Source organism: Sparus aurata, chromosome 2 (genome assembly GCF_900880675.1).
Source record: "Sparus aurata chromosome 2, fSpaAur1.1, whole genome shotgun sequence".
Classification (NCBI taxonomy): domain Eukaryota; kingdom Metazoa; phylum Chordata; class Actinopteri; order Spariformes; family Sparidae; genus Sparus; species Sparus aurata.
Genome location: NC_044188.1, coordinates 2,395,800 through 2,409,433, shown reverse-complemented (window position 1 = coordinate 2,409,433; position 13,634 = coordinate 2,395,800). Strand labels below are relative to the sequence as shown.

General features: G+C 49.2%; 2 protein-coding genes across 2 annotated transcripts; both read left to right on the top strand.

Annotated features, from left to right (window-relative positions):
• Positions 1–32: 32 nt before the first annotated feature.
• Positions 33–11,054, top strand: LOC115576213 (E3 ubiquitin-protein ligase rififylin-like). The gene is made up of 8 exons (XM_030408714.1): positions 33–290; positions 2,408–2,585; positions 7,980–8,177; positions 8,264–8,515; positions 8,634–8,838; positions 8,957–8,980; positions 9,099–9,308; positions 9,493–11,054. The coding sequence occupies exons 2-7, from the start codon at positions 2,409–2,411 to the stop codon at positions 9,281–9,283; spliced, it is 1,041 nt and encodes a 346-aa protein (XP_030264574.1). The 5' UTR covers positions 33–290; position 2,408; the 3' UTR covers positions 9,284–9,308; positions 9,493–11,054.
• A 156-nt stretch (positions 11,055–11,210) lies between these two features.
• LOC115571342 (protein TsetseEP-like) lies at positions 11,211–12,293 on the top strand. Its single transcript, XM_030400703.1, has 3 exons — positions 11,211–11,370; positions 11,541–11,922; positions 12,008–12,293. The coding sequence occupies exons 1-3, from the start codon at positions 11,256–11,258 to the stop codon at positions 12,291–12,293; spliced, it is 783 nt and encodes a 260-aa protein (XP_030256563.1). The 5' UTR covers positions 11,211–11,255.
• Positions 12,294–13,634: the final 1,341 nt, after the last annotated feature.

Below are 13,634 nucleotides of genomic sequence, written 5' to 3'. Positions count from 1 at the left end.
GAAACTATGTGTGCATGCGGATGTGCGCGTGTGCGCGCGCGCGCGTGTGTGTGTGCGCGTGGTGTTGAACTCTTCCTGGTTCGGTGTGTTGTTGTTGTCTCAGTCTGGTTCTCTTGGACTCTTGCAGTTTTCAGTCCGTCCCGCTCGGTTCGGGTCGAGCAGCTGGATGATGACGCTGACTGACTAACAGCTGGAGGTTTTAAACCAGCAGTCACTGCTCGTTAACTAGCAACACGTCGCTGGTTAGTGAGCTAACTAGCTGCTAGCTGTAGGAGCCCTGTCATTAACAGGTAAGACGGCTCATTGTGTTGATAATCCTGCTGGTTAGCTGGTAGTTCAGTTGTAACCCGGGTTAGTTTGACCCGGGTTAGCGGTCGGTGCTGGTGTCTCTCTGTCCGTCCGTGTTTGTTTGACTCTTTACTTTCTTAAACTTCTGAATGATTCACTTCACTAACTAGCCTAATGTTAGCCTAGCCTGTAGCCTGCTAGCAGCTCAGGGTAGTTTCCAGACTTCACGCGCCAGACTCCGTTAACATTTTGTTGGATTTAACGGAGACTTGCTCACCGGTAAACTGATGGTCCACTTAAAACATCATTAAGACGAATACATTAATAAATATATAGTTAGTCATTCGGCTGACAGTTGACAGAAAATGGTGCTTGTCTTAATCTAATGTAAACTTAACTTATTTTAGCTAAGTTGGGTGAAAGCGTTTTGAATGGTGATGCTGATCTGCTTGTACCACGCACTTTTATGATAAATTATTCATAAATATTAGTCTGACTTCGTGAAACATTAAGCCGAATTCATCAAAAGATCTTATTACGGAGCTCAAGTTTATTTTACTGAGTAATTTACGTTATGTGTGTCTGTCGATGAGAGAAGAACACAAACGCTTTGTTTTTACTATGCAGTCTGGCCATGCTATGCTGCTGTGGGGGAAACCTCCCTTGAAATATTGTTATATTTCACAGAGCCTTGCTCAACTATGAACTGATAATCCCCTTCAATATAATTTATGGTTTTGTGAGATATAGTTACTCATTCGGCTGACAGTTCACACAAAACGGTGTTTGTCTTAATCTAATGTAAACTTTATTACTAGCATTAGCTAAATTGGGTTTAAGAGTTTTGTGTGACTCTGTTTCAGTCCTGACTTCATGAAACTTAAAGCCGAATTTATCATCTGATCTTATTACCGAGCACAAGTTTTTTTACTGAGTAATTTGCGTTATGAATATCTGACAATCACAAAGGAACTTAAAAACGTCTGTTTTTACTATGTAGTCTGGACAACATCGTATGTCAACACACCAAATGGATGGAAAACGTATATAGAATATATTTTATTTGCAGAAACAATATCATGCTGTAAAAAATGCTTTAAACTAAAAGTTCAGCTCAGTTAAATGTATTCAAATATCTTCAGATTAAGTTTTCACAGTTTCAGAGCAGTTCATCGCTGTCGTGGGAAAACCTCCTTTAACATATTGTCAAATTTAACAGATACTCGCTCAAAGGTAAACTTATAAACCACTTAAAACATTTATTTTGGTTTTATACCTGTTGTCAAACTATAGTTAATCATTCGGCTGACAGTTCACAAACATTGGGGCTCATCTTAATCTAATGTTAAAGAGTTTTGTCTGGTAACGCTGGCCTGCTTGTACCACGCACTTTTTTGTGCCCAATTATTTATAATTATAAGTTTGACTTCATGAGACATGAAGCCGAATCAATCAGAAGATCTTATTACGTATCAGTACGTTTTTATTTTACTTGGTCATTTACGTTATGAATATCTTCCCATTAACATATTGATAAATTAAAGGAAGTCTGGAGCACTGGTGGAAAGCTGCTTCTGCTAAAACGCAATTTAAGATTTTTCTTGATTCAAAAAAACTCTCATGTCCATTCGGCTGACTTAACCCACAAATATGTATTAATTTTAAACATGAATTCAGCAGGTTTACTTTTGTATTCTCGTCTATCTTTTGTCTGCCCATAAACCAACATGATGCATTTTAATCATGGATTATATTTTAAGTCAGAGTTATGATTTGTGAAACATAAAGCTGACCAATTACCCAGTGATGTGTTAGATCCTGTTTTACCAGTAATTTAGGTTTTGAGTATCTTGATGACAATAAAGCAACGCAGAAATGACAGATTTTCCTCTGGGGTTTGGTCTACAGTGGTGAGTGCACAGAGGAGAGTTGTAGAAAAACTTTGAGATTTCTTTTCAGGTGTCAGTATTTGTATGTATATTACTCAGTTCTGTTTGCACCCCGTTGTAGCTGGTTGTGTATAGAATATTGAATACTTCTTACAGGCAGTAATTGTGTGTATTCCTGTGTATTTGTGTGTATTCCTGTGTATTTGTGTGTAATTGTGTGTATTCTGTAGGATGTTTGCATCCTGCTGTAACTGGCTGTGTGTGGACTCGGCTGATGTTGAACAGTCCAGCGAAGGTGAGCGACGTAATCAGTCGTACACTAACTCGGCCTTCAGCAGCCAGCCGTCTCCTCCACCTGAGTACACCTGTAAGGCCTGCGGGGGGAGCTTCGACACACCTTCCAAGAAGGTAACTCCGCCCACCTGCTGCAGTAATTACATTAATTCTTTCCACAGTGCTGCTGGTCGCAGCCGTGGGCACATGTTTTTTATATTGTGTCATAAGATGTGCAACCAGTGCTGAGATACTGAAAGTGAAAACATCTGATGGAGCGACCAGCTGAGCGAGTTTCACAGTCCCACAGGTTGTCATGTGCTGCTGCTTCCTGCTTTTAATCTATATTTATAACACTATAAACACTCTGATGATTTGAATTGTCTTTGAGCAGCTGATGATTAATTACCTGAGGACTTTGCTATTCATGGTTCTGGTCCTGGTCCAGGGTCACATCATCATCAGAGTCTGAATGTGTTCCCAGAACATCTGTTGTGGCTGCTTGGTATATTAACAGTCATCAAAGTATTTCTGACAGAAGTAGTTAAATATGATCCATCTTCTGTGTGAATCATCATTTTTTAATAAACCATTAGAATCTTGACGATGTGACATTTGTTGGAACCAAACAAACATGTTTTCTTCCATGTGGAGAAGCAGGCGTGTGGTCCGGATCTGATCTGTTTGTGTTCTCTTCATTCTTGAGATTCCCTGTGGTCACTTCTGATACCGGAGCGCTGTGACTTCTGGGTAATTGTGGGAAATCCCTAACTCATCCAAAGGTGTTTTCAGAGGGTTGTGAGACAGTCCTCAGACAGTCGTTGACGTGACAGCAGGACGACATTTGTTGTTCTCCAGAAGTCTTTAATGAACTCACTGCAGTAGCTTTTATATGCTGCAGCTGAACGACACTGGTCCTCAGTGCACAGTGTGAAAACAGGCGCTGACCCGCGGCAGAACTTAATGTAAGTACCCCCTCATTTCAAGTTTAGAGCCACATCAGATCCAAACCTGGGCCGGACTATAATAAACTGTTAACAGCTCCCCCTGGTGGACAGACGGACTCACTGCCTGTAAACAGAGTGATGAACAGAGTGAGTCAGCATCAGGATGAAGTCCTGTGGAGCTGCAGGCGTCCGGACCACACGCCTGCAGCTCCACATGGGAGAAAATACGTTTGTTTGGTTCCAACAAACGTCACAATAGACAAGATGCTAATGGTTTATTAAAAAATGATGATTCACACAGGAGATGGATCATATTAAACTACATCTGTCAGAAATACTTTGACTGCTTGTTGTTAACATATCAAGCAGCCACAGCTACTGGAGTTAGTTTATATGACATAACAGAACAAATTTAACAAAGTTTAAATCCTTTGACTCAAGTTTACTCGTACTAGTTCAACATGTCTGAGCTGCTCGTCAACAGTTTGTTCATGTTTTTATTAAAAAATCACATTTTACAGGAAAAATAGCTTCAAATATCACATCATAGGAAATCTGTAAACTAACAGTCGCTCCACCTGTCTCTCTCTACCTGTCTCTCTCTCCACCTGTCTCTCTCTCCACCTGTCTCTCTCTACCCGTCTCTCTCTCCACCTGTCTCTCTCTCCACCCGTCTCTCTCTACCTGTCTCTCTCTACCTGTCTCTCTCTCCACCCGTCTCTCTCTACCCGTCTCTCTCCACCTGTCTCTCTCCACCTGTCTCTCTCTACCTGTCTCTCTCCACCCGTCTCTCTCTACCCGTCTCTCTCTACCTGTCTCTCTCCACCTGTCTCTCTCCACCTGTCTCTCTCCACCCGTCTCTCTCTACCCGTCTCTCTCCACCTGTCTCTCTCTACCTGTCTCTCTCTACCTGTCTCTCTCCACCTGTCTCTCTCTACCTGTCTCTCTCCACCTGTCTCTCTCTACCTGTCTCTCTCTATCCGTCTCTCTCTACCTGTCTCTCTCTACCTGTCTCTCTCCACCCGTCTCTCTCCACCTCCTCCTCTCTCTCTCTACCCGTCTCTCTCCCCACCCGTCTCTCTCCCCACCCGTCTCTCTCCACCTGTCTCTCTCTACCCGTCTCTCTCCCCACCCGTCTCTCTCCACCTCTCTCTCTCTCCACCTGTCTCTCTCCACCTGTCTCTCTCTACCCGTCTCTCTCCACCTGTCTCTCTCTACCCGTCTCTCCCCACCCGTCTCTCTCTCTACCTGTCTCTCTCTCCACCCGTCTCTCTCTCTACCTGTCTCTCTCTCCACCTGTCTCTCTCCACCTGTCTCTCTCCACCCGTCTCTCTCTCTACCTGTCTCTCTCCACCCGTCTCTCTCCACCCGTCTCTCTCCACCTCTCTCTCTCTCCACCCGTCTCTCTCTCTACCTGTCTCTCTCTCCACCTGTCTCTCTCTACCTGTCTCTCTCCACCCGTCTCTCTCCACCCGTCTCTCTCCACCTCTCTCTCTCTCCACCCGTCTCTCTCTCTACCTGTCTCTCTCCACCTGTCTCTCTCCACCTGTCTCTCTCCACCTGTCTCTCTCCACCCGTCTCTCTCCACCTGTCTCTCTCACCTGTCTCTCTCCACCTGTCTCTCTCACCGTCTCTCTCCACCTCTCTCTCTCTCCACCGTCTCTCTCTCTACCTGTCTCTCTCTCCACCCTGTCTCTCTCCACCTCTCTCTCTCTCCACCCGTCTCTCTCTCTACCTGTCTCTCTCTCCACCCTGTCTCTCTCTACCCGTCTCTCTCTCTACCTGTCTCTCTCCACCTGTCTCTCTCACATCTGTCTCTCTCCACCTGTCTCTCTCTCTACCTGTCTCTCTCCACCTGTCTCTCTCCCACCTGTCTCTCTCTCCACCTGTCTCTCTCTCCACCCGTCTCTCTCCACCCGTCTCTCTCCACCTGTCTCTCTCCACCTCTTTCTCTCCACCTGTCTCTCTCTCCACCTCTCTCTCTCTCCACCCGTCTCTCTCTCTACCTGTCTCTCTCTCCACCCTCTCTCTCTCTCCACCCGTCTCTCTCTCCACCCGTCTCTCTCCACCTGTCTCTCTCTCACCTCTCTCTCTCTCCACCCGTCTCTCTCTCTACCCTGTCTCTCTCTCCACCTGTCTCTCTCTCTACCTGTCTCTCTCCACCCGTCTCTCTCTCCACCTGTCTCTCTCTACCCGTCTCTCTCTCCACCTGTCTCTCTCCACCTGTCTCTCTCCACCCGTCTCTCTCCACCCGTCTCTCTCCACCTGTGTCTCTTCACCTGTCTCTCTCTCCACCTGTCTCTCTCCACCTGTCTCTCTCCACCCGTCTCTCTCCACCTGTGTCTCTTCACCTGTCTCTCTCTCCACCTGTCTCTCTCCACCTGTCTCTCTCCACCCGTCTCTCTCCACCCGTCTCTCTCCACCTGTGTCTCTCCACCTGTCTCTCTCCACCTGTCTCTCTCCACCTGTCTCTCTCCACCTGTCTCTCTCTCCACCTGTCTCTCTCCACCCGTCTCTCTCCACCCGTCTCTCTCCACCTGTCTCTCTCCACCTCTTTCTCTCCACCTGTCTCTCTCTCCACCTCTCTCTCTCTCCACCCGTCTCTCTCTCTACCTGTCTCTCTCTCCACCTGTCTCTCTCCACCTGTCTCTCTCTCCACCTCTCTCTCTCTCCACCCGTCTCTCTCTCTACCTGTCTCTCTCTCCACCTGTCTCTCTCTCTACCTGTCTCTCTCCACCCGTCTCTCTCTCCACCTGTCTCTCTCTACCCGTCTCTCTCTCCACCTGTCTCTCTCCACCTGTCTCTCTCCACCCGTCTCTCTCCACCCGTGTCTCTTCACCTGTCTCTCTCTCCACCCGTCTCTCTCCACCTGTCTCTCTCTACCCGTCTCTCTCTCCACCTGTCTCTCTCCACCTGTCTCTCTCCACCCGTCTCTCTCCACCCGTCTCTCTCCACCTGTGTCTCTTCACCTGTCTCTCTCTCCACCCGTCTCTCTCCACCTGTCTCTCTCTACCCGTCTCTCTCTCCACCTGTCTCTCTCCACCTGTCTCTCTCCACCCGTCTCTCTCCACCCGTCTCTCTCCACCCGTCTCTCTCTCTACCTGTCTCTCTCTCCACCTGTCTCTCTCTACCCGTCTCTCTCTCTACCTGTCTCTCTCCACCTGTCTCTCTCCACCTGTCTCTCTCCACCTGTCTCTCTCCACCTGTCTCTCTCTCCACCTGTCTCTCTCCACCCGTCTCTCTCCACCCGTCTCTCTCCACCTCTCTCTCTCTCCACCCGTCTCTCTCTCTACCTGTCTCTCTCTCCACCTGTCTCTCTCCACCTCTCTCTCTCTCCACCCGTCTCTCTCTCTACCTGTCTCTCTCTCCACCTGTCTCTCTCTACCCGTCTCTCTCTCTACCTGTCTCTCTCCACCTGTCTCTCTCCACCTGTCTCTCTCCACCTGTCTCTCTCTACCCGTCTCTCTCTCTACCTGTCTCTCTCCACCTGTCTCTCTCCACCTGTCTCTCTCTCCACCTGTCTCTCTCCACCCGTCTCTCTCCACCCGTCTCTCTCCACCTGTCTCTCTCCACCTCTTTCTCTCCACCTGTCTCTCTCTCCACCTCTCTCTCTCTCCACCCGTCTCTCTCTCCACCCGTCTCTCTCCACCTGTCTCTCTCTCCACCTGTCTCTCTCCACCTGTCTCTCTCTCCACCTCTCTCTCTCTCCACCCGTCTCTCTCTCTACCTGTCTCTCTCTCCACCTGTCTCTCTCTCTACCTGTCTCTCTCCACCCGTCTCTCTCCACCCGTCTCTCTCCACCTGTGTCTCTTCACCTGTCTCTCTCTCCACCTGTCTCTCTCCACCTGTCTCTCTCCACCCGTCTCTCTCCACCTGTGTCTCTTCACCTGTCTCTCTCTCCACCTGTCTCTCTCCACCTGTCTCTCTCCACCCGTCTCTCTCCACCCGTCTCTCTCCACCTGTGTCTCTCCACCTGTCTCTCTCTCTACCTGTCTCTCTCCACCTGTCTCTCTCCACCTGTCTCTCTCTCCACCTGTCTCTCTCCACCCGTCTCTCTCCACCCGTCTCTCTCCACCTGTCTCTCTCCACCTCTTTCTCTCCACCTGTCTCTCTCTCCACCTCTCTCTCTCCACCCGTCTCTCTCTCTACCTGTCTCTCTCTCCACCTGTCTCTCTCCACCTGTCTCTCTCTCCACCTCTCTCTCTCTCTCCACCCGTCTCTCTCTCTACCTGTCTCTCTCTCCACCTGTCTCTCTCTCTACCTGTCTCTCTCCACCCGTCTCTCTCTCCACCTGTCTCTCTCTCCACCTGTCTCTCTCCACCTGTCTCTCTCCACCTGTCTCTCTCCACCCGTCTCTCTCCACCCGTCTCTCTCCACCTGTGTCTCTTCACCTGTCTCTCTCTCCACCCGTCTCTCTCCACCTGTCTCTCTCTACCCGTCTCTCTCTCCACCTGTCTCTCTCCACCTGTCTCTCTCTCCACCCGTCTCTCTCCACCTGTGTCTCTTCACCTGTCTCTCTCTCCACCTGTCTCTCTCCACCTGTCTCTCTCCACCCGTCTCTCTCCACCTGTCTCTCTCTCAGCATGTGTGCATGGACTGTAAGAAGAACTACTGTAGCCGTTGCTCCGCCCAGGTGGAGCCCCGCCCCCGCCTCTGTCACACCTGTCAGCGTTTCTATGGCACCCTGCTGGTGCGGGCGGAGCTCATGAAGCTGAAAGTGAGGGAGCTCAGGGACTACCTGCACCTGCACGAGATCTCCACCCACCTGTGCAGAGAGAAGGTGATGCATGAACTCACACTGAACAAAACAAACACACCTGGGAGTGTGTGAGCCGCTGACCTGTGACCTTTGACCCTGTTCTGTAGGAGGACCTGGTGGAGCTGGTTCTCAGTCAGCAGTCTTCACCTTCCAGTGAGTCGGCACCTGAGACCCCGATCACCGACACTACGTCTGTGACCTCTGACCCCCCTGATCTGACTCCTGACCCCCCCAGCCCGACCCCGTCCCCGTCCCCGTCCCCAGCCCCGACCCCTGACCCCCCTGCTGCACAGCCTGAAGTCCCGGCCCCGCCCACAGAGACCACACCCCCTGAGCCGGAGGTTCAGGAAGAGGACCAGGTAAAACCAGAACCTGCTCATGATCCTGTTGTCAGACAGAGTGTAAAGATGTTCCCTTAGTCAGGTCTCAGTCTGGATTCTGGAGACTGATTCAGTGTGTTTTCTCTGTCTGGTTCAGACCTGGGACCCGGAGGAGGCCCCGGTTTCGGGTCGCAGGGCTTCCCTGTCCGACCTGAGCTGTCTGGACGACATCGAGGCGCTCAGCGTCCGACAGCTGAAGGAAATCCTCGCCAGGAACTTTGTGGACTACAAAGGCTGCTGTGAGAAGTGGGAGCTGATGGAGAGGGTGAGCCGGCTGTACCAGGACCAGCAGAACCTCCTGGGTGAGTCTGAGAACGAGGATCTTAGTTTATTCTTTAGTTCAGTGTGCAAGAAGAAAATCAGTCATCATGAATTTGTTCAGACGATGATGTCAGACGTTGTTCTCTGTCCGTCTTTCAGCTGCCAACGCTGTGAACGCCTCAGGTGAGTCACGAGAAGACAAATCAATAAATGGAGAAAATAATCAGCAGATAAATCGATACGAAATAATACGTTACAGCCGTCATGTGTTCCGAATGGTTTTGTCTGTTTGTCCCTCCAGAGTCCGGCGGCGGTCCTACGGGTCTGGAGGAGAACCTCTGTAAGATCTGTATGGACTCTCCCATCGACTGCGTCCTGCTGGAGTGTGGTCACATGATCACCTGCACCAAGTGCGGCAAGAGGATGAGCGAGTGTCCCATCTGCCGCCAGTACGTCATCCGAGCCGTCCACGTCTTCAGGTCCTGAGTGCAGAAACCGGACCAGCACCCAGGTAGACCTGCCACACCGGTCTGATCCCAGATCAGCCCAAACTGCCAAACCCAGATTAATTAATCCCTCATTTAACTTCTGAAACTTGATATTAATCTTACATTAGATGCCAAAGTCTCAAGACAAATCATTAAAACTCTCCTTCTTCTTCTTCTTCTTCTTCTTCTTCTTCTTCTTCTCTGCAGGACGAACCATCTCCAAAGCAATAACCTGCACACTTCCTCCTGAAGGGACCTTTAAGAGACAGAAAATGTTTTTATTTTGTGAATTCTATTTTTCTAGTGTAAATAAGATGTGCGGTTCGTCCGTGTGACGATATAAGAAGTGACCTTATCAGGCTGCAGAGCTGCTGTTTGATCACAAACACTGAATGTACAGAGCGACTCTGACAGCTTCACCGAGGTGCATCACACGTCTGAACCTTGAACCTTTAAACTCCTGGACTGAGGATCCTCTGTGCCTTCACCAGCTCCTCACACCTCCCGGACACTCAGCAGGGAATCCTGAGACTTCTGAAGAAGTTTCAGGACACCGAAGGAGGCGTAAATCTACCAAAGTGAGCCGTGGCTTTACCTCGACAGGTGAGGAGGGTCCACGCACACCTTCAGACAGTCACCACATGGCCTTTAACTTCCTGTTTGTTTACAGCGGACCTGTTAGTGAAGCTCCCGCTCGGATATCAGCCGTCTTAATGTTTACACAGTGAACGTGTGTAATAAAACCCAAACTGCTGATTAAAACTGTTCAGACGTCCGCAGTTTAAAAAATGAATGTCAGCATGAGATAACATAAAGTGGAAGGCTCTGTAAAATCTGTTAGCAACCACAGAGTGATGTAATCTGTAGTCCTAACACCCGGACGTCTGTTAGCATCGGTTAGCATTGTAGCTCCTCTGGTTCCCTCGGTACCACAGTAAACGTCCCACAGTTTAATTATAAAGCTCTTCCGTGTGTTAAAAGCAGTTAGCGGTTGCTAACAAGTGTCTAAATGAGACCACAGAGGATTTAATTTAATTCCGGCTTTTAACATCACAGAGTGTTTGTTCATCTGTGAAGATTATCTTGATGAACAAAACCTGGAGGGATCAGAAACTTGATATTATTTTCTGCAATAATCCAAAATCCAATTCAATAATCCCACAGAGGAACCAGGACGATGCTAACATCAGTTAGCTTTAATAACACATCATGGCTACAACACTGAAAATGTTGTGAGTAAGTTTTTCAGAGTTTGTGGTCGTGTTAAGATGAAACGTGTGACGGAGCATCTTAACACGCCGTCACTGTACTGGACCGGGAACAAGACGACTTTCTAGATATTATGTGTTTGTTTAAATCTCCATGGCCTCCCTGAGAGACAGAACAACATGATGTATGTCTCTTTGGTTTGAAGTTAAAACACTGATTGCACTAATCTGTTGATGCTGAAGCATTTTGAACTTCATCTTTTTGGTGGAAGAAGAATAATGTGTTGTGGAGAGACGAGGCCGGAGAGACATTTTGTCCTTTTCGTTTTTCTTGAGTTTTGTTGTTGTGGCATAGTTGAGGGTTTTTTGTTTTGTGTTAATATTTTTTAGTTAACTTGCTTTTTGTGAGACGGTTGGATGGTTGGAGCTTCCAGCTGTTGTAAACTTTGGGATCGCACATTTTATTTGTAATATTTCCTGTTTGGTCGTGATCAGCCGCGGTACGTTTTACTGCACTCTGATTTCTGCGCTACAATTAAAGTGAATAATGTGTTTACGGCAGCACTGTGTGAGCTTCATATGATCAAGCAGACAGAAACACACAATACTGTTCTCTTCTTCAGCTGCTGAGACCAACACAGCTGTTAGCTAACGTGTTAGCATCCAGCAGTGTGTTTGTCTGTAGCGCCGTGCTTCCAACAGTGCCTCCTCGACGCCCCTCGTCACAGAACCAGTCATTACTAACAGATTGTGTCACTGAAGATGAAGAAAGATGAAACAATCCAATATTTCAGAAAAATCTCATTTAAATCCTTAGAAACAAATTCAAATTTAGCAGCAGATTGCTGGCTTTGTGTGACCCAGTGGAGGGTCCTGACGCCGAGCCTGGTCCCGACCCCCAGCCCGGTCCCGACCCCCCAGCCCGGTCCTGACCCCAGCCCGGTCCCGACCCCCGGCCTGGTCCCGACCCCCAGCCTGGTCCCGACCCCAGCCTGGTCCCCCGGTCCCTACCCCCAGCCCGGTCCTGACCCCAGCCTGGTCCCGACCCCCCAGCCTGGTCCCGATCCCCAGCCTGGTCCCGACCCCAGCCCGGTCCCGACCCCCGGCCTGGTCCCGACCCCCAGCCTGGTCCTGACCCCCAGCCCGGTCCCGACCCCCAGCCTGGTCCCGATCCCCAGCCTGGTCCCGACCCCAGCCCGGTCCTGACCCCAGCCCGGTCCCGACCCCAGCCTGGTCCGGACCCCCAGCCTGGTTCCGACCCTCAGCCTGGTCCCGACCCCAGCCCGGTCCCTAACCCTCAGCCTGGTTCCGACCCCCAGCCTGGTCCCTACCCCCAGCCCGGTCCCGACCCCAGCCTGGTCCCGACCCCCAGCCCGGTCCCGACCCTCAGCCCGGTCCCGACCCCAGCCTGGTTCCGACCCCCAGCCCGGTCCTGACCCCCAGCCCGGTCCCGACCCCAGCCTGGTTCCGACCCCCAGCCCGGTCCCGACCCCCGCCCGGTCCCTAACCCTCAGCCTGGTTCCGACCCCCAGCCCGGTCCCGACCCCCAGCCCGGTCCCGACCCCCAGCCTGGTCCCGACCCCCAGCCCGTTCCCGACCCCCAGCCCGGTCCCGACCCCCAGCCCGGTCCCTAACCCCCAGCCTGGTCCCGACCCCCAGCCTGGTCCCGAGCCCAGCCTGGTCCCGAGCCTCGGCCCGGTCCCGACCCCCAGCTTGGACACCACTGCTTTAGTCTCCTTGAGAAACACTAACGCTGAATGTTTGATTCCACTTAAACTTCTTGATTTAGAAACTCTGTGATGCTCTTAAACTTCACTGGAATCTGTAAAACAAAATGAAATGTTTTTAAATTGAACAGAAAGAGAAGAAACTTTAGTTTTCTGAGTGAACTTGTTGAATAATTTTGTAATAAAAAAACGATTTTCTCTCAGTTGTGTGTCCTCACGTGATTCTGTCGGTACAAGCGAAGGCTACGTTACGTTAGCTTAAACCCACAGCACAGGTCTGCACTACACCGCACAACATCATGATCTGTCCTGAACTCAACGTCATTCCCTACGCGGCTGTTTTTCTGTCTGACCAGCTGATCGGCTGCTGCGACTGCTCTCGTCAACATCTGACACGTGTTGTTAACAGTAGTCGTGCTCGCAGGTTCTTCAGAACTACTGCAGAAGAATTGCAATTTAATTTGTGACTGCGTACGTGAATATAGAAAAACAAGTATCATCACATTTTGAGATTTTGGCTTTTGGAGGAAACTGTTCTTCTCTGTCTGATGTTCACACAGGAAGTAAAGAAAACACTGTAGAAATGTTAATGAGCAGACAAAGATCCTCATTGGCTGATTTTTGTTCTGCCCAAACAAACTAAATAATCAAACATCTCTTTGTTTTCATGACTGAAGAAACAAACTGACCTTAAAGGACAACTGCATACTGTTTTACTTTGTTTATAAGTGGCGGACCCTGCCATCTGTCTCTTTATTCATCCATATTTCTGAGTTTGTTTTATAGCCTCATTAATATTGTAAATATTACAATTCTGAGTTTGAATTTCTTCTATAAAACTACATAATGCTCCTTTAAGACATCATCAGCTCCTCCCACACCAGCACTGCTTTCACAGTAAAGGTGAGGATACAGGTGCACTCACACTTGACAGGCGGCTGGAGCTGCGTCTGTTTGTTTAACATGGTCACACTCAACCCTCAGGCCTCCAGGTGAGTTTAAACTTCACTTTAACATCTGGAGTTGTGTGCACGTCCTCTGAGGAGCCTTCGAGTCTTCTGAGTGTATTTGTAATAAATGCTTAGATGGAGAAAATGATGAGAAGCATCAGAATGGTGAATGATCTGATGTCTGTGTTTTATATTGTTACATCTGTATTCTAGGTGTTTTGTTTTTGTACCTGTGACGGACATTAGAGATTATCTTCAGGTATAAACTTGTAGTGTAGCAGGTGTTACAGGCCTCATTCTCGTCTCATTAAAATTTAATAGAGGAACATTTAGAAATCCCATGTTTTCACTTGATCAAGCATTTTCAAACTCCTCCCACTCCTTCATACATTCACATAGAAAATCCATGCAAACTTTCACTTTATGAATTCAACCTTTTGATTTCATTCATACTTTTTACACAG